The 25689-nt window shown below is 36.9% G+C and overlaps 1 protein-coding gene across 7 annotated transcripts in view; it reads right to left on the reverse strand.

Annotated features, from left to right (window-relative positions):
* The window catches only part of sned1 (sushi, nidogen and EGF like domains 1), an 84591-nt gene that overhangs the window by 25122 nt on the left and 33780 nt on the right, over nt 1–25689 (reverse strand). For all 7 annotated transcript variants that reach the window (XR_002753329.1, XM_023340259.1, XM_023340264.1 and 4 more), the window contains 6 exons: nt 25573–25686; nt 25370–25483; nt 23335–23451; nt 22144–22431; nt 21860–22043; nt 21540–21652 (listed from right to left, as the gene is read on the reverse strand). Coding sequence is in view for 6 of the 7 variants with exons in the window: in XM_023340259.1 (XP_023196027.1) it covers nt 21540–21652; nt 21860–22043; nt 22144–22431; nt 23335–23451; nt 25370–25483; nt 25573–25686 (930 nt within the window). In the remaining variant the exon portion in view is untranslated. The remainder of the gene's footprint in view (nt 1–21539; nt 21653–21859; nt 22044–22143; nt 22432–23334; nt 23452–25369; nt 25484–25572; nt 25687–25689) is intronic.

Below are 25689 nucleotides of genomic sequence, written 5' to 3' on the forward strand. Positions count from 1 at the left end.
CTGTAGTCCAAATCAGCAGCCAATAGCCTCTTGAGTTCCGTTGCTATGGTAAATAATGGTCTCAGCAGGTGTGAGCTCTGAGCGCTGAGCTCTCAAACACACAATTGTGTGTTTGAGCAAACACATTTTACTGACAAAAAAGCATTGGAAACAAATCCTTCTTGTTCGGGAACCGTAATACATATTCGAAAAGCGTTTGCAGCGTATGACAGTTCAATGTGTCTTCTGCGATAGTCCCGAGATTCATATCTGTACCTCACTCAGAACATTTACAGCGATGAGAGAAAGAAATGTTGTGCCCAGATCTGAAATTCTATTCAAATACATGGGAGAGAGCCTCAGACAGCCTCAGAAAATCCTGTCGCATGACTTTGCTCTGAAGCACCGTGACAGAAAACCGTACGGTCTAGATAAATTTCGAAAACATTTTACCGGAGCAGACAGGCGTATCAATGTCAGGACCGATTTTGATACTAATCGTGCGATATTTGTGGGCGTGATGGCGATTTCAAAAATGATTTGGGTTGAAAAAGTTGTCTTCATCTCTCACTCTAAGCAGCCAGAAACGCACTCTAACTTGAGCAAAAATGAGAAACTTTGGGTCGCTTAGAGGCAAATTGTGGACAAACCGTAACTGGTATCGACGAGCCGTCTTCACTTTCGAAGAGATCACAGACGTATCTACAAAATGAAATTTGAATGGCATTTCTAGGTGAATTTGTGACGACACAGCAAATCCTCAAAAATAGGGTATTTCTAGGATTTTTCCCATTGAGTTATAATGGGGTTTTTTTCGCAGTTTTTTGCGAATTATGTCGCCACGTTAAGCCCAAATCCCACCAAAAATAATAGCTCCAATGGCGTGAATTTTCTGCACGTTTTGATACCTCATTTGTAGGTGTGCACCCAGCGGTACGAGCCGCATTAACGGTTACGGAAGAAAAATAAAGAATTATAATAATATTAAAGAGACGCTTGTTGGGTGTAGAGTAATAGGTTCCTGCCATTGCTTTGCATGGCAGGCCCCAACTAGAAAAACAAAATTTCTGAAGAAATTTAGCCGGGGCCTGCCAAGGCGCGCCCGTCGGGCTTGGGCCCGGCGTCGTCACGCCACAAATCGGCGTCGACGCTAAAGAACGCCGCAACGTAATCAGTGGCACGCGGAGAACCACAAGAACGTTAAGCGAGGCGGACGTGCACCATTCAGTACGATTTAAAATGTTGTCAAGGCTTTTATTTTGGAAGTTTTGTTAAACTTCATTTCAAAGGGCCAAACTAATCCCATGCGTAATAGTCCTTGGGTTAAAATAGTTATATAATGCTCAAAACACAAGTAGCTGATGTAAAAATATTCAAGGCTTTTATTTTGAAATTTTCAGTATGCTCCATTTTAAAGTTCCGAACTAATCCCATGTGTAACAGTGCTTTGCATGAAAAAGTCATATACGGCCAAAAAAAGCAATTACGTCATGTAAAATCTTCAAGGCTTTTATTTTGAAATTTTCAGTATGCTTAATTTTAAAGTTCCAAACTAATCCCATGTGTAACAGTGCTTTGGATGAAAAAGTCACATAAAGCCACAAACAGCAATTACGTCATGTAAAAATATTCAAGGCTTTTATTTTAAAATTTTCAGTATGCTTCATTTCAAAGGGCCAAACTAATCCCATGTGTAACAGTGCTTTGGATGAAAAAGTCAAATAAAGCCAAAAAGAGCAATTACATGATGTAAAAATATTCAAGGCTTTTATTTTGAAATTTTCAGTATGTTTCATTTTAAAGTTCCGAACTAATCCCATGTGTAACAGTGCTTTGGATGAAAAAGTCATACAAAGCCAAAAACAGCAATTACATGATGTAAAAATATTCAAGGCTTTTATTTTGAAATTATTATTATGCTCCATTTTAAAGTTCCAAACTAATACCATGTGTAACAGTGCTTTGGATGAAAAAGTCAAATAAAGCCAAAAAGAGCAATTACATCATGTAAAAATATTCAAGGCTTTTATTTTGAAATTTTCAGTATGCTTCATTTTAAAGTTCTGAACTAATACCATGTGTAACAGTGCTTTGGATGAAAAAGTCAAATAAAGCCAAAAAGAGCAATTATGTCATGTAAAAATATTCAAGGCTTTTATTTTGAAATTTTTGTTAAGCTTCATTTTAAAGGGCCAAACTAATACCATGTGTAACAGTGCTTTGGATGAAAAAGTCAAATGAAGCCAAAAAAGAGCAATTACGTCATGTAAAAATATTCAGGGCTTTTATTGTGAAATTTTCAATATGCTTAATTTTAAAGTGTAAAACTAATCCCATGTGTAACAGTTACTGAGTTAAATCAGTTATATACAGCCCAAAGCAGCAATTAGTTGTAAAGGCCAGTTCAGTCCTGATCTGTTTCAACTGAGTATTCCACTATAGATAGAACTACAGCGATGCGTATTCGTAGTCCAAATCAGCAGCCAATAGCCTCTTGAGTTCCGTTGCTATGGCAAATAATGGTCTCAGCAGGTGTGAGCTGTGAGCTCTGAGCTCTCAAACACACAAGTGTGTTTGAGCAAACACACTTTACTGAAAAAAAGCATTGGAAACAAATCCTTCTTGTTCGGGAACCGTAATACATATTCGAAAAGCGTTTCGAGCGTATGACAGTTCAATGTGTCTTCTGCGATAGTCCCGAGATTCATATCTGTACCTCACTCAGAGCATTTACAGTGATGAGAGAAAGAAATGTTGTGCCCATATCTGATCCGAGGTCTGCTGTCACTCTAATTTGAGCAAAAATGAGAAACTTTGGGTCGCTTAGAGGCAAATTGTGGACAAACCGTAACTGGTATCGACGAGCCGTCTTCACTTTCGAAGAGATCACAGACGTATCTACAAAATGAAATTTGAATGGCATTTCTAGGTGAATTTGTGACGACACAGCAAATCCTCAAAAATAGGGTATTTCTAGGATTTTTCCCATTGACTTATAATGGGGGTTTTTTCGTAGTTTTTTGCGAATTATGTCGCCACGTTAAGCCCAAATCCCACCAGAAGTAATAGCTGGAATGGCGTGAATTTTCTGCAGGTTTTGATACCTCATTTGTAGGTGTGCACCAAGCGGTATGAGCCGCATTAACGGTTACGGAAGAAAAATAAAGAAGAACTAGAAAATTTCGGAAGAAATTTAGCCGGGGCCTGCCAAGGCGCGCCCGTGGGGTTCGGGCCCGGCGTCGTCACGCCACAAATCGGCATCGACGCTAAAGAACGCCGCAACGTAATCAATGGCACGCGGAGAACCGCAAGAACGTTAAGCGAGGCGGACGTGCACCATTCAGTACGATTTAAAATTTTTGTCAAGGCTTTTATTTTGGAAGTTTTGTTAAACTTCATTTTAAAGTTCCGAACTAATCCCATGTGTAACAGTGCTTTGGATGAAAAAGTCATACAAAGCCAAAAACAGCAATTGCATGATGTAAAAATATTCAAGGCTTTTATTTTGAAATTTTCAGTATGCTCCATTTTAAAGTTCTGAACGAATCCCATGTGTAACAGTGCTTTGGATAAAAAAGTCACATAAAGCCAAAAAGCGCAATTACCTGATGTAAAAATATGCAAGGCTTTTATTTTGAAATTATTATTATGCTCCATTTTAAAGTTCCGAACTAATCCCATGTGTAACAGTGCTTTGGATGAAAAAGTCACATAAAGCCAAAAAGCGCAATTACCTGATGTAAAAATATTCAAGGCTTTTATTTTGAAATTATTATTATGCTCCATTTTAAAGTTCCGAACAAATCCCATGTGTAACAGTGCTTTGGATGAAAAAGTCATATACGGCCAAAAAGAGCAATTACATGACGTAAAAATATTCAAGGCTTTTATTTTGAAATTTTCAGTATGCTTCATTTCAGAGGGCCAAACTATTCCATTGTGTAACAGTGCTTTGGATAAAAAAGTCACATAAAGCCAAAAAGCGCAATTACCTGATGTAAAAATATTCAAGGCTTTTATTTTGAAATTATTATTATGCTCCATTTTAAAGTTCCGAACTAATCCCATGTGTAACAGTGCTTTGGATGAAAAAGTCACATAAAGCCAAAAAGCGCAATTACCTGATGTAAAAATATTCAAGGCTTTTATTTTGAAATTATTATTATGCTCCATTTTAAAGTTCCGAACAAATCCCATGTGTAACAGTGCTTTGGATGAAAAAGTCATATACGGCCAAAAAGAGCAATTACATGACGTAAAAATATTCAAGGCTTTTATTTTGAAATTTTCAGTATGCTTCATTTCAGAGGGCCAAACTATTCCATTGTGTAACAGTGCTTTGGATAAAAAAGTCACATAAAGCCAAAAAGCGCAATTACCTGATGTAAAAATATGCAAGGCTTTTATTTTGAAATTATTATTATGCTCCATTTTAAAGTTCCGAACTAATCCCATGTGTAACAGTGCTTTGGATGAAAAAGTCACATAAAGCCAAAAAGCGCAATTACCTGATGTAAAAATATTCAAGGCTTTTATTTTGAAATTATTATTATGCTCCATTTTAAAGTTCCGAACAAATCCCATGTGTAACAGTGCTTTGGATGAAAAAGTCATATACGGCCAAAAAGAGCAATTACATGACGTAAAAATATTCAAGGCTTTTATTTTGAAATTTTCAGTATGCTTCATTTCAGAGGGCCAAACTATTCCATTGTGTAACAGTGCTTTGGATAAAAAAGTCACATAAAGCCAAAAAGCGCAATTACCTGATGTAAAAATATGCAAGGCTTTTATTTTGAAATTATTATTATGCTCCATTTTAAAGTTCCGAACTAATCCCATGTGTAACAGTGCTTTGGATGAAAAAGTCACATAAAGCCAAAAAGCGCAATTACCTGATGTAAAAATATTCAAGGCTTTTATTTTGAAATTATTATTATGCTCCATTTTAAAGTTCCGAACAAATCCCATGTGTAACAGTGCTTTGGATGAAAAAGTCATATACGGCCAAAAAGAGCAATTACATGACGTAAAAATATTCAAGGCTTTTATTTTGAAATTTTCAGTATGCTTCATTTCAGAGGGCCAAACTATTCCATTGTGTAACAGTGCTTTGGATAAAAAAGTCACATAAAGCCAAAAAGCGCAATTACGTCATGTAAAATATTCAAGGCTTTTATTTTGAAATTATTATTATGCTCCATTTTAAAGTTCCAAACTAATCCCATGTGTAACATTGCTTTGGATGAAAAAGTCATATACGGCCAATAAGAGCAATTACGTCATGTAAAATATTCAAGGCTTTTATTTTGAAATTATTATTATGCTCCATTTTAAAGTTCCGAACTAATCCCATGTGTAACAGTGCTTTGGATGAAAAAGTCACATAAAGCCAAAAAGCGCAATTACCTGATGTAAAAATATTCAAGGCTTTTATTTTGAAATTATTATTATGCTCCATTTTAAAGTTCCGAACAAATCCCATGTGTAACAGTGCTTTGGATGAAAAAGTCATATACGGCCAAAAAGAGCAATTACATGACGTAAAAATATTCAAGGCTTTTATTTTGAAATTTTCAGTATGCTTCATTTCAGAGGGCCAAACTATTCCATTGTGTAACAGTGCTTTGGATAAAAAAGTCACATAAAGCCAAAAAGCGCAATTACGTCATGTAAAATATTCAAGGCTTTTATTTTGAAATTATTATTATGCTCCATTTTAAAGTTCCAAACTAATCCCATGTGTAACATTGCTTTGGATGAAAAAGTCATATACGGCCAATAAGAGCAATTACGTCATGTAAAATATTCAAGGCTTTTATTTTGAAATTATTATTATGCTCCATTTTAAAGTTCCAAACTAATCCCATGTGTAACATTGCTTTGGATGAAAAAGTCATATACGGCCAAAAAGAGCAATTACGTCATGTAAAATATTCAAGGCTTTTATTTTGAAATTTTCAGTATGCTTAATTTTAAAGTTCCAAACTAATCCCATGTGTAACAGTTACTGAGTTCAATCAGTTATATACAGCCCATAGCAGCAGGTAGTTCTAAAGGCCAGTTCTCAGTCCTGATCTGTTTCAACTGAGGATAGATAGAACTACAGCGATGCGTATCTGTAGTCCAAATCAGCAGCCAATAGCCTCTTGAGTTCCGTTGCTATGGTAAATAATGGTCTCAGCAGGTGTGAGCTCTGAGCGCTGAGCTCTCAAACACACAATTGTGTGTTTGAGCAAACACATTTTACTGACAAAAAAGCATTGGAAACAAATCCTTCTTGTTCGGGAACCGTAATACATATTCGAAAAGCGTTTGCAGCGTATGACAGTTCAATGTGTCTTCTGCGATAGTCCCGAGATTCATATCTGTACCTCACTCAGAACATTTACAGCGATGAGAGAAAGAAATGTTGTGCCCAGATCTGAAATTCTATTCAAATACATGGGAGAGAGCCTCAGACAGCCTCAGAAAATCCTGTCGCATGACTTTGCTCTGAAGCACCGTGACAGAAAACCGTACGGTCTAGATAAATTTCGAAAACATTTTACCGGAGCAGACAGGCGTATCAATGTCAGGACCGATTTTGATACTAATCGTGCGATATTTGTGGGCGTGATGGCGATTTCAAAAATGATTTGGGTTGAAAAAGTTGTCTTCATCTCTCACTCTAAGCAGCCAGAAACGCACTCTAACTTGAGCAAAAATGAGAAACTTTGGGTCGCTTAGAGGCAAATTGTGGACAAACCGTAACTGGTATCGACGAGCCGTCTTCACTTTCGAAGAGATCACAGACGTATCTACAAAATGAAATTTGAATGGCATTTCTAGGTGAATTTGTGACGACACAGCAAATCCTCAAAAATAGGGTATTTCTAGGATTTTTCCCATTGAGTTATAATGGGGTTTTTTTCGCAGTTTTTTGCGAATTATGTCGCCACGTTAAGCCCAAATCCCACCAAAAATAATAGCTCCAATGGCGTGAATTTTCTGCACGTTTTGATACCTCATTTGTAGGTGTGCACCCAGCGGTACGAGCCGCATTAACGGTTACGGAAGAAAAATAAAGAATTATAATAATATTAAAGAGACGCTTGTTGGGTGTAGAGTAATAGGTTCCTGCCATTGCTTTGCATGGCAGGCCCCAATAAAGAAACACTTTCTCCGACAATAGCAATAGGTTCCTGCCATTGCTTTGCATGGCAGGCCCCAACTAGAAAATTTCGGAAGAAATTTAGCCGGGGCCTGCCAAGGCGCGGCCGTGGGGTTCGGGCCCGGCGTCGTCGCGCCACAAATCGGCGTCGACGCCAAAGAACGCCGCGACGTAAGCAGTGGCACACGGAGAACCGCAAGAACGTTAAGCGAGGCGGACGTGCACCGTTCGGTACGATTTAAAATGTTGTCGAGGCTTTTATTTTGGAAGTTTTGTTAAACTTCATTTCAAAGGGCCAAACTAATCCCATGCGTAATAGTCCTTGGGTTAAAATAGTTATATAATGCTCAAAACACAAGTAGCTGATGTAAAAATATTCAAGGCTTTTATTTTGAAATTTTCAGTATGCTTCATTTCAAAGGGCCAAACTAATACCACGTGTAACAGTGCTTTGGATGAAAAAGTCAAATAAAGCCAAAAAGAGCAATTACGTCATGTAAAATTATTCAAGGCTTTTATTTTGAAATTTTCAGAATGCTTCATTTCAAAGGGCCAAACTAATACCACGTGTAACAGTGCTTTGGATGAAAAAGTCAAATAAAGCCAAAAAGAGCAATTACCTGATGTAAAAATATTCAAGGCTTTTATTTTGAAATTATTATTATGCTCCATTTTAAAGTTCCAAACTAATCCCATGTGTAACAGTGCTTTGGATGAAAAAGTCATATAAAGCCAAAAACAGCAATTACCTGATGTAAAAATATTCAAGGCTTTTATTTTGAAATTATTATTATTCTCCATTTTAAAGTTCCAAAGTAATCCCATGTGTAACAGTGCTTTGGATAAAAACGTCAAATAAAGCCAAAAACAGCAATTACCTGATGTAAAAATATTCAAGGCTTTTATTTTGAAATTATTATTCTCCATTTTAAAGTTCCAAACTAATCCCATGTGTAACATTGCTTTGGATGAAAAAGTCATATACGGCCAAAAAAAGCAATCACCTGATGTAAAAATATTCAAGGCTTTTATTTTGAAATTATTATTATTCTCCATTTTAAAGTTCCAAAGTAATCCCATGTGTAACAGTGCTTTGGATGAAAACGTCAAATAAAGCCAAAAACAGCAATTACCTGATGTAAAACTATTCAAGGCTTTTATTTTGAAATTATTATTATGCTCCATTTTAAAGTTCCAAACTAATCCCATGTGTAACAGTGCTTTGGATGAAAAAGTCATATAAAGCCAAAAACAGCAATTACCTGATGTAAAAATATTCAAGGCTTTTATTTTGAAATTATTATTATTCTCCATTTTAAAGTTCCAAAGTAATCCCATGTGTAACAGTGCTTTGGATGAAAACGTCAAATAAAGCCAAAAACAGCAATTACCTGATGTAAAAATATTCAAGGCTTTTATTTTGAAATTATTATTCTCCATTTTAAAGTTCCAAACTAATCCCATGTGTAACATTGCTTTGGATGAAAAAGTCATATACGGCCAAAAAAAGCAATTACCTGATGTAAAAATATTCAAGGCTTTTATTTTGAAATTATTATTATTCTCCATTTTAAAGTTCCAAAGTAATCCCATGTGTAACAGTGCTTTGGATGAAAACGTCAAATAAAGCCAAAAACAGCAATTACCTGATGTAAAACTATTCAAGGCTTTTATTTTGAAATTATTATTATGCTCCATTTTAAAGTTCCAAACTAATCCCATGTGTAACAGTTACTGAGTTAAATCAGTTATATACAGCCCAAAGCAGCAAGTAGTTGTAAAGGCCAGTTCTCAGTCCTGATCTGTTTCAACTGAGGATAGATAGAACTACAGCGATGCGTATTCGTAGTCCAAATCAGCAGCCAATAGCCTCTTGAGTTCCGTTGCTATGGCAAATAATGGTCTCAGCAGGTGTGAGCTCTGAGCTGTGAGCTCTCAAACACACAAGTGTGTTTGAGCAAACACACTTTACTGAAAAAAAGCATTGGAAACAAATCCTTCTTGTTCGGGAACCGTAATACATATTCGAAAAGCGTTTCGAGCGTATGACAGTTCAATGTGTCTTCTGCGATAGTCCCGAGATTCATATCTGTACCTCACTCAGAGCATTTACAGTGATGAGAGAAAGAAATGTTGTGCCCAGATATGAACCGAGATCGGCTGTCACTGTAATTTCAGCAAAAATGAGAAAGTTTGGGTCGCTTAGAGGCAAATTGTGGACAAACCGTAACTGGTATCGACGAGCCGTCTTCACTTTCGAAGAGATCACAGACGTATCTACAAAATGAAATTTGAATGGCATTTCTAGGTGAATTTGTGACGACACAGCAAATCCTCAAAAATAGGGTATTTCTAGGATTTTTCCCATTGAGTTATAATGGGGTTTTTTTCGTAGTTTTTTGCGAATTATGTCGCCACGTTAAGCCCAAATCCCACCAGAAGTAATAGCTCCAATGGCGTGAATTTTCTGCACGTTTTGATACCTCATTTGTAGGTGTGCACCCAGCGGTACGAGCCGCATTAACGGTTACGGAAGAAAAATAAAGAATTATAATAATATTAAAGAGACGCTTGTTGGGTGTAGAGTAATAGGTTCCTGCCATTGCTTTGCATGGCAGGCCCCAACTAGAAAATTTCGGAAGAAATTTAGACGGGGCCTGCCAAGGCGCGCCCGTGGGGTTCGGGCCCGGCGTCGTCGCGCCACAAATCGGCGTCGACGCCAAAGAACGCCGCGACGTCACCAGTGGCACGCGGAGAACCGCAAGAACGTTAAGCGAGGCGGACGTGCACCGTTCGGTACGATTTAAAATGTTGTCAAGGCTTTTATTTTGGAAGTTTCAGTATGCTTCATTTCAAAGGGCCAAACTAATCCCATGCGTAATAGTCCTTGGGTTAAAATAGTTATATAATGCTCAAAACACAAGTAGCTGATGTAAAAGTATTCAAGGCTTTTATTTTGAAATTTTCAGTATGCTTCATTTTAAAGTTCTGAACTAATACCACGTGTAAGAGTGCTTTGGATGAAAAAGTCAAATAAAGCCAAAAAGAGCAATTACGTCATGTAAAAATATTCAAGGCTTTTATTTTGAAATTTTCAGTATGCTTCATTTCAAAGGGCCAAACTAATACCATGTGTAACAGTGCTTTGGATGAAAAAGTCAAATAAAGCCAAAAAGAGCAATTACATGATGTCAAAATATTCAAGGCTTTTATTTTGAAATTTTTGTTAATCTTCATTTCAAAGGGCCAAACTAATACCATGTGTAACAGTGCTTTGGATGAAAAAGTCATACAAAGCCAAAAACAGCAATTGCATGATGTAAAAATATTCAAGGCTTTTATTTTGAAATTATTACTTTGCTCCATTTTAAAGTTCCAAACTAATCCCATGTGTAACAGTGCTGTGGATGAAAAAGTCATATACGGCCAAAAAAAGCAATTACATGATGTAAAAATATTCAAGGCTTTTATTTTGAAATTTTCAGTATGCTTCATTTCAGAGGGCCAAACTAATACCACGTGTAACAGTGCTTTGGATGAAAAAGTCACATAAAGCCAAAAACAGCAATTACCTGATGTAAAAATATTCAAGGCTTTTATTTTGAAATTATTATTATGCTCCATTTTAAAGTTCCGAACTAATCCCATGTGTAAGAGTGCTTTGGATGAAAAAGTCAAATAAAGCCAAAAAGAGCAATTACGTCATGTAAAAATATTCAAGGCTTTTATTTTGAAACTTTTGTTAAGCTTCATTTCAAAGGGCCAAACTAATACCACGTGTAACAGTGCTTTGGATGAAAAAGTCAAATAAAGCCAAAAAGAGCAATTACATGATGTAAAAATATTCAAGGCTTTTATTTTGAAATTTTTGTTAATATTCATTTCAAAGGGCCAAACTAATACCATGTGTAACAGTGCTTTGGATGAAAAAGTCACATAAAGCCAAAAACAGCAATTACCTGATGTAAAAATATTCAAGGCTTTTATTTTGAAATTATTATTATGCTCCATTTTAAAGTTCCGAACTAATCCCATGTGTAACATTGCTTCGGATGAAAAAGTCATATACGGCCAAAAAGAGCAATTACGTCATGTAAAATATTCAAGGCTTTTATTTTGAAATTATTATTCTCCATTTTAAAGTTCCAAACTAATCCCATGTGTAACATTGCTTTGGATGAAAAAGTCATATACGGCCAAAAAAAGCAATTACCTGATGTAAAAATATTCAAGGCTTTTATTTTGAAATTATTATTATTCTCCATTTTAAAGTTCCAAAGTAATCCCATGTGTAACAGTGCTTTGGATGAAAACGTCAAATAAAGCCAAAAACAGCAATTACCTGATGTAAAACTATTCAAGGCTTTTATTTTGAAATTATTATTATTCTCCATTTTAAAGTTCCAAAGTAATCCCATGTGTAACAGTGCTTTGGATGAAAACGTCAAATAAAGCCAAAAACAGCAATTACCTGATGTAAAAATATTCAAGGCTTTTATTTTGAAATTATTATTCTCCATTTTAAAGTTCCAAACTAATCCCATGTGTAACATTGCTTTGGATGAAAAAGTCATATACGGCCAAAAAAAGCAATTACCTGATGTAAAAATATTCAAGGCTTTTATTTTGAAATTATTATTATTCTCCATTTTAAAGTTCCAAAGTAATCCCATGTGTAACAGTGCTTTGGATGAAAACGTCAAATAAAGCCAAAAACAGCAATTACCTGATGTAAAACTATTCAAGGCTTTTATTTTGAAATTATTATTATGCTCCATTTTAAAGTTCCAAACTAATCCCATGTGTAACAGTTACTGAGTTAAATCAGTTATATACAGCCCATAGCAGCAGTAGTTCTAAAGGCCAGTTCTCAGTCCTGATCTGTTTCAACTGAGGATAGATAGAACTACAGCGATGCGTATTCGTAGTCCAAATCAGCAGCCAATAGCCTCTTGAGTTCCGTTGCTATGGCAAATAATGGTCTCAGCAGGTGTGAGCTCTGAGCTGTGAGCTCTCAAACACACAAGTGTGTTTGAGCAAACACACTTTACTGAAAAAAAGCATTGGAAACAAATCCTTCTTGTTCGGGAACCGTAATACATATTCGAAAAGCGTTTCGAGCGTATGACAGTTCAATGTGTCTTCTGCGATAGTCCCGAGATTCATATCTGTACCTCACTCAGAGCATTTACAGTGATGAGAGAAAGAAATGTTGTGCCCAGATCTGAACCGAGATCGGCTGTCACTGTAATTTCAGCAAAAATGAGAAAGTTTGGGTCGCTTAGAGGCAAATTGTGGACAAACCGTAACTGGTATCGACGAGCCGTCTTCACTTTCGAAGAGATCACAGACGTATCTACAAAATGAAATTTGAATGGCATTTCTAGGTGAATTTGTGACGACACAGCAAATCCTCAAAAATAGGGTATTTCTAGGATTTTTCCCATTGAGTTATAATGGGGTTTTTTTCGTAGTTTTTTGCGAATTATGTCGCCACGTTAAGCCCAAATCCCACCACAAGTAATAGCTCCAATGGCGTGAATTTTCTGCACGTTTTGATACCTCATTTGTAGGTGTGCACCCAGCGGTACGAGCCGCATTAACGGTTACGGAAGAAAAATAAAGAATTATAATAATATTAAAGAGACACTTTGTTGGGTGTAGAGTAATAGGTTCCTGCCATTGCTTTGCATGGCAGGCCCCAACTAGAAAAACAAAATTTCTGAAGAAATTTAGCCGGGGCCTGCCAAGGCGCGCCCGTGGGGTTTGGGCCCGGCGTCGTCACGCCACAAATTTGCATCGACGCTAAAGAACGCCGCTACGTAATCAGTGGCATGCGGAGAACCGCAAGAACGTTAAGTGAGGTGGACGTGCACCATTCGGTACGATTTAAAATTTTCTCAAGGCTTTTATTTTGGAAGTTTTGTTAAACTTCATTTCAAAGGGCCAAACTAATCCCATGCGTAATAGTCCTTGGGTTAAAATAGTTATATAATGCTCAAAACACAAGTAGCTGATGTAAAAATATTCAAGGCTTTTATTTTGAAATTTTCAGTATGCTTCATTTTAAAGTTCCGAACTAATACCACGTGTAAGAGTGCTTTGGATGAAAAAGTCAAATAAAGCCAAAAAGAGCAATTACGTCATGTAAAAATATTCAAGGCTTTTATTTTGAAATTTTCAGTATGCTTCATTTCAAAGGGCCAAACTAATACCATGTGTAACAGTGCTTTGGATGAAAAAGTCAAATAAAGCCAAAAAGAGCAATTACATGATGTAAAAATATTCAAGGCTTTTATTTTGAAATTTTCAGTATGCTTCATTTTAAAGTTCTGAACTAATACCACGTGTAAGAGTGCTTTGGATGAAAAAGTCAAATAAAGCCAAAAAGAGCAATTACGTCATGTAAAAATATTCAAGGCTTTTATTTTGAAATTTTCAGTATGCTTCATTTTAAAGTTCTGAACTAATACCACGTGTAAGAGTGGTTTGGATGAAAAAGTCAAATAAAGCCAAAAAGAGCAATTACCTGATGTAAAAATATTCAAGGCTTTTATTTTGAAATTTTCAGTATGCTTAATTTTAAAGTTCCAAAATAATCCCATGTGTAACAGTTACTGAGTTAAATCAGTTATATACAGCCCAAAGCAGCAAGTAGTTCTAAAGGCCAGTTCTCAGTCCTGATCTGTTTCAACTGAGGATAGATAGAACTACAGCGATGCGAATTTGTAGTCCAAATCAGCAGCCAACAGCCTCTTGAGTTCCGTTGCCATGGTAAATAATGGTCTCAGCAGGTGTGAGCTGTGAGTCATACATGCTCAAACACACAATTGTGTGTTTGAGCCAACACGGTTTACTGAAAAAAACCATTGGAAACAAATCCTTCTTGTTCGGGAACCGTAATACATATTCGAAAAGCGTTTCGAGCGTATGAGAGGCCTATGTGTCGTCTGCGATAGTCCCGAGATTCATATCTGTACCTCACTCAGAGCATTTACAGTGATGAGAGAAAGAAATGTTGTGCCCAGATCTGAAATTCTATTCAAATACATGGGAGAGAGCCTCAGACAGCCTCAGAAAATCCTGTCGCATGACTTTGCTCTGAAGCACCGTGACAGAAAACCGTACGGTCTAGATAAATTTCGAAAACATTTTACCGGAGCAGACAGGCGTATCAATGTCAGGACCGATTTTGATACTAATCGTGCGATATTTGTGGGCGTGATGGCGATTTCAAAAATGATTTGGGCTGAAAAAGTTGTCTTCATCTCTCACTCTAAGCAGCCAGAGACGCACTCTAACTTTAGGAAAAATGAGAAACTTTGGGTCGCTTAGAGGCAAATTGTGGACAAACCGTAACTGGTATCGACGAGCCGTCTTCACTTTCGAAGAGATCACAGACGTATCTACAAAATGAAATTTGAATGGCATTTCTAGGTGAATTTGTGACGACACAGCAAATCCTCAAAAATAGGGTATTTCTAGGATTTTTCCCATTGAGTTATAATGGGGTTTTTTTCGTAGTTTTTTGCGAATTATGTCGCCACGTTAAGGCCAAATCCCACCAGAAGTAATAGCTGGAATGGCGTGAATTTTCTGCAGGTTTTGATACCTCATTTGTAGGTGTGCACCAAGCGGTATGAGCCGCATTAACGGTTACGGAAGAAAAATAAAGAAGAAAAAATTTCGGAAGAAATTTAGCCGGGGCCTGCCAAGGCGCGCCCGTCGGGCATGGGCCCGGCGTCGTCGCGCCACAAATCGGCGTCGACGCCAAAGGACGCCGCGACGTGATCAGTGGCACGCGGAGAACCGCAAGAACGTTAAGCGAGGCGGACGTGCACCGTTCGGTACGATTTAAAATGTTGTCAAGGCTTTTATTTTGGAAGTTTTGTTAACCTTCATTTCAAAGGGCCAAACTAATCCCATGCGTAATAGTCCTTGGGTTAAAATAGTTATATAATGCTCAAAACACAAGTAGCTGATGTAAAAATATTCAAGGCTTTTATTTTGAAATTTTCAGTATGCTTCATTTTAAAGTTCTGAACTAATACCACGTGTAAGAGTGCTTTGGATGAAAAAGTCAAATAAAGCCAAAAAGAGCAATTACGTCATGTAAAAATATTCAAGGCTTTTATTTTGAAATTTTCAGTATGCTTCATTTCAAAGGGCCAAAGTAATACCATGTGTAACAGTGCTTTGGATGAAAAAGTCAAATAAAGCCAAAAAGAGCAATTACGTCATGTAAAAATATTCAAGGCTTTTATTTTGAAATTTTCAGTATGCTTCATTTCAAAGGGCCAAAGTAATACCATGTGTAACAGTGCTTTGGATGAAAAAGTCAAATAAAGCCAAAAAGAGCAATTACGTCATGTAAAAATATTCAAGGCTTTTATTTTAAAATTTTCAGTATGCTTCATTTCAAAGGGCCAAACTAATCCCATGTGTAACAGTGCTTTGGATGAAAAAGTCAAATAAAGCCAAAAAGAGCAATTACGTCATGTAAAAATATTCAAGGCTTTTATTTTGAAATTTTTGTTAAGCTTCATTTCAAAGGGCCAAACTAATACCATGTGTAACAGTGCTTTGGATGAAAAAGTCATACAAAGTCAAAAAGAGCAATTACATGATGTAAAAATATTCAAGGCTTTTATTTTGAAATTATTATTATGCTTAATTTTAAAGTTCCGAACTAATCACATGTGTAACAGTGCTTTGGATGAAAAAGTCATACAAAGCCAAAAAGAGCAATGACCTGATGTAAAAATATTCAAGGCTTTTATTTTGAAATTATTATTATGCTTAATTTTAAAGTTCCGAACTAATCACATGTGTAACAGTGCTTTGGATGAAAAAGTCATACAAAGCCAAAAACAGCAATTGCATGATGTAAAAATATTCAAGGCTTTTATTTTGAAATTATTATTATGCTCCATTTTAAAGTTCCGAACGAATCCCATGTGTAACAGTGCTTTGGATGAAAAAGTCACATAAAGCCAAAAACAGTAATTACCTGATGTAACAACATTCAAGGCTTTTATTTTGAAATTATTATTATGCTCCATTTTAAAGTTCCGAACTAATCCCATGTGTAACAGTGCTTTGGATGAAAAAGTCAAATAAAGCCAAAAAGAGCAATTACGTCATGTAAAAATATTCAAGGCTTTTATTTTGAAATTATTATTATGCTTAATTTTAAAGTTCCGAACTAATCACATGTGTAACAGTGCTTTGGATGAAAAAGTCATACAAAGCCAAAAACAGCAATTGCATGATGTAAAAATATTCAAGGCTTTTATTTTGAAATTATTATTATGCTCCATTTTAAAGTTCCGAACGAATCCCATGTGTAACAGTGCTTTGGATGAAAAAGTCACATAAAGCCAAAAACAGTAATTACCTGATGTAACAACATTCAAGGCTTTTATTTTGAAATTATTATTATGCTCCATTTTAAAGTTCCGAACTAATCCCATGTGTAACAGTGCTTTGGATGAAAAAGTCAAATAAAGCCAAAAAGAGCAATTACGTCATGTAAAAATATTCAAGGCTTTTATTTTGAAATTATTATTATGCTTAATTTTAAAGTTCCGAACTAATCACATGTGTAACAGTGCTTTGGATGAAAAAGTCATACAAAGCCAAAAACAGCAATTGCATGATGTAAAAATATTCAAGGCTTTTATTTTGAAATTATTATTATGCTCCATTTTAAAGTTCCGAACTAATCCCATGTGTAACAGTGCTTTGGATGAAAAAGTCAAATAAAGCCAAAAAGAGCAATTACCTGATGTAAAAATATTCAAGGCTTTTATTTTGAAATTATTATTCTCCATTTTAAAGTTCCAAACTAATCCCATGTGTAACATTGCTTTGGATGAAAAAGTCATATACGGCCAAAAAAAGCAATTACCTGATGTAAAAATATTCAAGGCTTTTATTTTGAAATTATTATTATTCTCCATTTTAAAGTTCCAAAGTAATCCCATGTGTAACAGTGCTTTGGATGAAAACGTCAAATAAAGCCAAAAACAGCAATTACCTGATGTAAAACTATTCAAGGCTTTTATTTTGAAATTATTATTATGCTCCATTTTAAAGTTCCAAACTAATCCCATGTGTAACAGTTACTGAGTTAAATCAGTTATATACAGCCCATAGCAGCAGTAGTTCTAAAGGCCAGTTCTCAGTCCTGATCTGTTTCAACTGAGGATAGATAGAACTACAGTGATGCGTATTCGTAGTCCAAATCAGCAGCCAATAGCCTCTTGAGTTCCGTTGCTATGGCAAATAATGGTCTCAGCAGGTGTGAGCTCTGAGCTGTGAGCTCTCAAACACACAAGTGTGTTTGAGCAAACACACTTTACTGAAAAAAAGCATTGGAAACAAATCCTTCTTGTTCGGGAACCGTAATACATATTCGAAAAGCGTTTCGAGCGTATGACAGTTCAATGTGTCTTCTGCGATAGTCCCGAGATTCATATCTGTACCTCACTCAGAGCATTTACAGTGATGAGAGAAAGAAATGTTGTGCCCAGATATGAACCGAGATCGGCTGTCACTGTAATTTCAGCAAAAATGAGAAAGTTTGGGTCGCTTAGAGGCAAATTGTGGACAAACCGTAACTGGTATCGACGAGCCGTCTTCACTTTCGAAGAGATCACAGACGTATCTACAAAATGAAATTTGAATGGCATTTCTAGGTGAATTTGTGACGACACAGCAAATCCTCAAAAATAGGGTATTTCTAGGATTTTTCCCATTGAGTTATAATGGGGTTTTTTTCGTAGTTTTTTGCGAATTATGTCGCCACGTTTACCCCAAATCCCACCACAAGTAATAGCTCCAATGGCGTGAATTTTCTGCACGTTTTGATACCTCATTTGTAGGTGTGCACCCAGCGGTATGAGCCGCATTAACGGTTACGGAAGAAAAATAAAGAATTATAATAAAGAGACGCTTCTCTCCGACAATAGTAATAGGTTCCTGCCATTGCTTTGCATGGCAGGCCCCAACTAGAAAATTTCGGAAGAAATTTAGCCGGGTCCTGCCAAGGCGCGCCCGTCGGGCATGGTCCCGGCGTCGTCGCGCCACAAATCGGCGTCGACGCCAAAGGACGCCGCGACGTGATCAGTGGCACGCGGAGAACCGCAAGAACGTTAAGCGAGGCGGACGTGCACCGTTCGGTACGATTTAAAATGTTGTCAAGGCTTTTATTTTGGAAGTTTTCTTAACCTTCATTTCAAAGGGCCAAACTAATCCCATGCGTAATAGTCCTTGGGTTAAAATAGTTATATAATGCTCAAAACACAAGTAGCTGATGTAAAAATATTCAAGGCTTTTATTTTGAAATTTTCAGTATGCTTCATTTCAAAGGGCCAAACTAATACCACGTGTAACAGTGCTTTGGATGAAAAAGTCAAATAAAGCCAAAAAGAGCAATTACGTCATGTAAAATTATTCAAGGCTTTTATTTTGAAATTTTCAGAATGCTTCATTTCAAAGGGCCAAACTAATACCACGTGTAACAGTGCTTTGGATGAAAAAGTCAAATAAAGCCAAAAAGAGCAATTACCTGATGTAAAAATATTCAAGGCTTTTATTTTGAAATTATTATTATGCTCCATTTTAAAGTTCCAAACTAATCCCATGTGTAACAGTGCTTTGGATGAAAAAGTCATATAAAGCCAAAAACAGCAATTACCTGATGTAAAAATATTCAAGGCTTTTATTTTGAAATTATTATTATTCTCCATTTTAAAGTTCCAAAGTAATCCCATGTGTAACAGTGCTTTGGATGAAAACGTCAAATAAAGCCAAAAACAGCAATTACCTGATGTAAAAATATTCAAGGCTTTTATTTTGAAATTATTATTATGCTCCATTTTAAAGTTCCGAACTAATCCCATGTGTAACATTGCTTTGGATGAAAAAGTCATATACGGCCAAAAAGAGCAATTACTTCATGTAAAATATTCAAGGCTTTTATTTTGAAATTTTCAGTATGCTTCATTTTAAAGTTCTGAACTAATACCACGTGTAAGAGTGCTTTGGATGAAAAAGTCAAATAAAGCCAAAAAGAGCAATTACGTCATGTAAAAATATTCAAGGCTTTTATTTTGAAACTTTTGTTAAGCTTCATTTCAAAGGGCCAAACTAATACCACGTGTAACAGTGCTTTGGATGAAAAAGTCAAATAAAGCCAAAAAGAGCAATTACATGATGTAAAAATATTCAAGGCTTTTATTTTGAAATTTTTGTTAATATTCATTTCAAAGGGCCAAACTAATACCATGTGTAACAGTGCTTTGGATGAAAAAGTCAAATAAAGCCAAAAAGAGCAATTACGTCATGTAAAATTATTCAAGGCTTTTATTTTGAAATTTTCAGTATGCTTCATTTCAAAGGGCCAAACTAATACCACGTGTAACAGTGCTTTGGATGAAAAAGTCAAATAAAGCCAAAAAGAGCAATTACCTGATGTAAAAATATTCAAGGCTTTTATTTTGAAATTATTATTATGCTCCATTTTAAAGTTCCAAACTAATCCCATGTGTAACAGTGCTTTGGATGAAAAAGTCATATAAAGCCAAAAACAGCAATTACCTGATGTAAAAATATTCAAGGCTTTTATTTTGAAATTATTATTATTCTCCATTTTAAAGTTCCAAACTAATCCCATGTGTAACATTGCTTTGGATGAAAAAGTCATATACGGCCAAAAAAAGCAATTACCTGATGTAAAAATATTCAAGGCTTTTATTTTGAAATTATTATTATTCTCCATTTTAAAGTTCCAAAGTAATCCCATGTGTAACAGTGATTTGGATGAAAACATCAAATAAAGCCAAAAACAGCAATTACCTGATGTAAAAATATTCAAGGCTTTTATTTTGAAATTATTATTCTCCATTTTAAAGTTCCAAACTAATCCCATGTGTAACATTGCTTTGGATGAAAAAGTCATATACGGCCAAAAAAAGCAATTACCTGATGTGAAAATATTCAAGGCTTTTATTTTGAAATTATTATTCTCCATTTTAAAGTTCCAAAGTAATCCCATGTGTAACAGTGCTTTGGATGAAAACGTCAAATAAAGCCAAAAACAGCAATTACCTGATGTAAAAATATTCAAGGCTTTTATTTTGAAATTATTATTATGCTCCATTTTAAAGTTCCAAACTAATCCCATGTGTAACAGTTACTGAGTTAAATCAGTTATATACAGCCCATAGCAGCAGTAGTTCTAAAGGCCAGTTCTCAGTCCTGATCTGTTTCAACTGAGGATAGATAGAACTACAGTGATGCGTATTCGTAGTCCTAACCAGCAGCCAATAGCCTCTTGAGTTCCGTTGCTATGGCAAATAATGGTCTCAGCAGGTGTGAGCTCTGAGCTGTGAGCTCTCAAACACACAAGTGTGTTTGAGCAAACACACTTTACTGAAAAAAACCATTGGAAACAAATCCTTCTTGTTCGGGAACCGTAATACATATTCGAAAAGCGTTTCGAGCGTATGACAGTTCAATGTGTCTTCTGCGATAGTCCCGAGATTCATATCTGTACCTCACTCAGAGCATTTACAGCGATGAGAGAAAGAAATGTTGTGCCCATATCTGATCCGAGGTCGGCTGTCACTCTAATATGAGCAAAAATGAGAAACTTTGGGTCGCTTAGAGGCAAATTGTGGACAAACCATAACTGGTATCGACGAGCCGTCTTCACTTTCGAAGAGATCACAGACGTATCTACAAAATGAAATTTGAATGGCATTTCTAGGTGAATTTGTGACGACACAGCAAATCCTCAAAAATAGGGTATTTCTAGGATTTTTCCCATTGAGTTATAATGGGGTTTTTTTCGTAGTTTTTTGCGAATTATGTCGCCACGTTAAGCCCAAATCCCACCAGAAGTAATAGCTCCAATGGCGTGAATTTTCTGCACGTTTTGATACCTCATTTGTAGGTGTGCACCCAGCGGTATGAGCCGCATTAACGGTTACGGAAGAAAAATAAAGTTCTATAATAATAATAATAATAATAATATTAAAGAGACGCTTCTCTCCGACAATAGTAATAGGTTCCTGCCATTGCTTTGCATGGCAGGCCCCAATAATAATAAAGAAACTTTTCTTGGGAGAATAGCAATAGGTTCCTGCCATTGCTTTGCATGGCAGGCCCCAATTAGTCGACTGATAAAATCAATCAACTCAACGGATAACTGGCATCCCTATTTAGAATACACATTTTATCTCTGGCCAGATCCTGGGTGGAATGATGTTTAAGATAAGGATTCAAAGTGCTTACATAATTTGTTTTCTGTACAACAACTCTGAGCTGGTAATCTTTGGGAACGGAAAGATTGTTGAAACAATGTTGAAACCTAGTAGTGTTTGAGAAACTGTCTACTTACTTGTCCAGAATTGCAGAGGTCCTGCTGAGTGACTGGTGGAAGGAAATTCATCGGGCCTGATCCCACTTTGAGTCAAAACATCCACTGTATACATGTGACCAGCCTGTAATGAACTGTGAAACACGAGGAGGGACACAGGTTGCGTTTACTCATCCTTAGTTTTGTCCAGAGCTGTTTGAAACTTTACATTTGTGGAAAAAGTTCCTCCTTCTGCCTGCTAAAAGGGACTCTCTGTCTTGTACAATACATCAACACCTCCATCTAGTGGACGAAAATGGAGCTGCGGCAGTGCCACTGGAATATTTAGTGCAAAGTCTTACCTGAAAGTGTGCTCAGTGACGCTCGAGTTGAGTGCAACAGTGAGAGGCTCGGTCCCATCTGCAGGCATTAAAGAGACATGCACCCTGCTGACGGCTGCATGATGAGCAGCCTCAACCAGCCAGCTCAGCCAGGCCTGCGAGGACGACACATTGAGCAGCTGCAGCTTTTCCACCCGCTGCGGTCCTGGCACAGAAAGTTTGATTGTTGAAACTCAAATTATTACATTTAAAAAAAAACACACAAAGAAAACAAAACAAAAAAAAAATCATAAGGAGATGCTCACTTGTGCGAATTAGCGCAGTGGCAGGCTGGCTCGTGTCGTTGCCGTAAGCTTTGAGTTTGATGGAGACGGTGGAAATGTTGTACAGCATGCCGGGATCCAGGTCCCGCAGAACGTAAGTGGAGCGCTGCTTGTCCAGGTAGTCCGTTTTGGGGGTGCTGTTGCCCAGGGGGGCGTAGGTCACAGCGAACATGCTGAGCACTCGGTGGGAGTGGTCTGGCTGATCCCAGCGCAGTTCCACCTCGTTCTCCTCCACGCGCAGTACATGGAGACCAGACGGGGGTAACAGGTCTGGGAACAGCAGCAACCGTGGATTTTTATTCTACACACTGCGGTGCTTTGAAAAAGTATTTCAAATGGAAAAATACAGTACTTTATTGATCCTAAAGGGAAATTAAATGTAATTCATTAATTCAATATTCTTCAAAGAGTAAAGTTATTTAACTTATTAGTTGACTAAATTATGAATTTAATTTGTTTGTCACATTCTGCAATTTAAAACCCCCAAATTGTCAGTGTGTTTTGTTGGGATTGAATGTGACAGAGCAATACAAAGTAGCCTGTAATTGTGAAGTGGAAGAAATATTATCTGTGGTTTAAATATTTCACAATAAACAATGTGAGAAGTATGGGTATGCATATGTATTCACCCCCCTACTGGAATTACAGGTGCAGCTGTGTTTGAGTTTTGCACATCTAGAGAACCAAACACAGTTGGTATGGATTTGAAGATTGACTTCCACGCCTTGGCACAGATTCTCAATTGGATTTAGATCTACACTTTGGAGATAGAAAACCTTTTTGCACGTGGGGCTAAAAGTAAAATTTTACCTGATCACCTTGTTGACCTTGATTATTTACTAATGTTCTCTGAATCCTTCATAGAATAGCTGGATTTATGCTGAAATTAAATGAAAAACAGATGAACTGTGTTTACCAACTTGGCCACCTCTGAAGATAACTGGCTGCACTAGGGGTATCAGATTACGCAAGTTTAATAAGATTTTTATTCCTAAAATCCCCATGTCATATTGGTTCATCACACAAAATCTAAATAAAATACATCAAAGTTTGTGGTTTTAGCTGACAAAATGTGAAAAAGTTGAAAGGGTTACAAATCCGTTATGATGCTCCGTAACCACATTGTTGTCTTTATAAATTTGTGAGTGCAGTCTGATTGTTGACCTTACTGACCTTTCTCACAGTCTTTGCCTGTGAGGCCCACTTTGCAGACACAGTTGTAGTTTCCTCTCCTGTCACTCCAGCAGCTGCCTCGAGTTCCACAAGGTTTCAGCACACATGGGTCCTCCACTTGGTGGTGACAAAGACAAACAGTGGCAATAAGAGTAACAACTAAAAGTTATGTTAATCCCATTTAATGCTAACCATTAAATGGAAATAGATATGTGTTGTGTGTATAACCACAAAAAAATAAGACGAGGAACGTATGGAATTGCAAGAAACCAAAAAGAACAGGTTTTTGTCTGTTTCGCTTTTACAATTAATTGACTTCATGGAATTAAAGACCACATGGACTTAAAATATTCTGTTTTGCTTTGTCACAATTACTCCACTTGCTACTATGTATCAAAAATATTTTTGTAGAGTATTTTCACACCTGATAGACTCTGTTTGATTGTGACCAAAATTGCAAAACTTGTTACATCTTCCGCTAGTAAGGTTTGCTTTCACGCTGCACTGTGTCAAACAATGCAAACCAATTGAAAAACTGCTGTTCACACCCTCGCCTGTGGTGGCGCTGCACCAAGAACCACTGAAGGAAGGGACACAGAAACCTCCAAAGAAGTCGAGTGCAAATTCCTTCTTCACAAAATGTAAACAAAAATGGAGTAGCCTCAAACTGTAGCAGTTGCAGGATTTATTTTTGATTTTGGTAAAATACTATAAGCCTTTTCTCTAACATTACACTCTTGCGTTTGTGTTGGTTGCATTTACTCAGAATGCCCTGCGCTATAGTCCTCTTCCTGTTTTTGGAGCGGTCTCTGACCAGAGGCAGCATATGCATTGGATACGTTCATTTCAGCTGAACTGAAACGTAGGCTTTTTGGCGGACCGGATTTCGCTTTTTTGGTCCCCATCAGAGTTCGATTATGTATTCACACCCCAAACGAACTAAACTTTCTAGGCAAACAGACTAGAGTTTGATTAAAGCGGACTAAAAAGGGGCTGGTGTGAATACACACTTTATGTACCTCACTTACCGGTAAACATACTATCACTATATCCAACTCTAACAATTAAGAAGATATGCTGGCGTGCACAACAGTTCAAGGAGGTTTTATTTCTGTCCTTCTTAACCACTTTTGGATTCACAGTGTGAAATTAATTTGCGCATTGCATTTAAAAACAACAGTGACCTTAGTGGGTGTTCTGTCCATCAGCAATACAGAGACAGTCAGATGCTTTTATTACCCATCGCCTTGATTATTGCAGTGCTCACTTTTTGCCATCAGCCAGGCTTACATTGCTCGCCCACAACTCAAAATGTAACCACTTGATTTATAACTAGGACTTGCAAACATGGCTACATTCCACAAAGTTTGGCCTGAGCAGTGTGGACACAGAGAGGTAAGCTATTCCACAATTTCGAAGCAGCTGCAGCAAACGCTTGATCTACTTTGCATTTTAGTTGGGGTTGTGAAACACCCAGGAGAAACTTTGACCAGAATGCTCCTTAGGGCGTGTGGATGGTTGAGGAGAGGACGTTAAATTCAACCCGAATGCCAGATAGGGTCTTTAAATTTGAACACAATAAAAACTCAAAGACGTTCAAATCACAAGAGGCAATATGTTATTCACAACAGGACATAATGTAATGAATGTTTAAAATGAGAAATTGTACATCTTTATTCACTAAATGCTGCAGGCACCAAAAAAGTTTGGATAGCAACCATATTTACCATGGTGTAACATCTCTTTAAAAAAAACAGTTTGAAGATATATGGGCGATCAATATTTTTGATTGATAAATGGCAGTTCTTGATGCAGTGCAATCTGGAATTTTTTTTTACTGATTATAGGCCCAAAAATTACTCTTGCAATCTTATTTTTAACCACAAGACCTAAATTCCAGAATTAGATATTGGATACAGGACTAAAAACAAAAGGGAAGAACTCCTTTGCAATTTTAACACTGTTTCTGACAGAGTTAAGAGATAAACGTGAGAATCTCAAGGTAAATATCAGAAACTCTTCAAAGTTTACTTACACATCTGGCAGCGTTCCCCAAAGAAACCGTCTTTACACGTACACACGTAGTACTGTCTGTAACCCCGACACACGCCTCCGTTCAGACAGGGGCTGGACTCACAACCATCTTGCTCTGCACACAGATATTTGCAAATCAGTAGAATTCGTCCTTTTATATTGTTGGCTAAATGTACAATATTTGTGGTTGAAAAGCCACTGCACCTATTTCACAGTTCTGGCCTTTGAAGCCTTGTGGACAGCGACACAAGTAGGAACCAGGCTGATCCTCACATGTCCCCTTGTTCATGCAGGGCTCAGACAGGCATTCATTTGTGTCTT

The sequence above is a fragment of the Xiphophorus maculatus genome, chromosome 9 (genome assembly GCF_002775205.1).
Source record: "Xiphophorus maculatus strain JP 163 A chromosome 9, X_maculatus-5.0-male, whole genome shotgun sequence".
Classification (NCBI taxonomy): domain Eukaryota; kingdom Metazoa; phylum Chordata; class Actinopteri; order Cyprinodontiformes; family Poeciliidae; genus Xiphophorus; species Xiphophorus maculatus.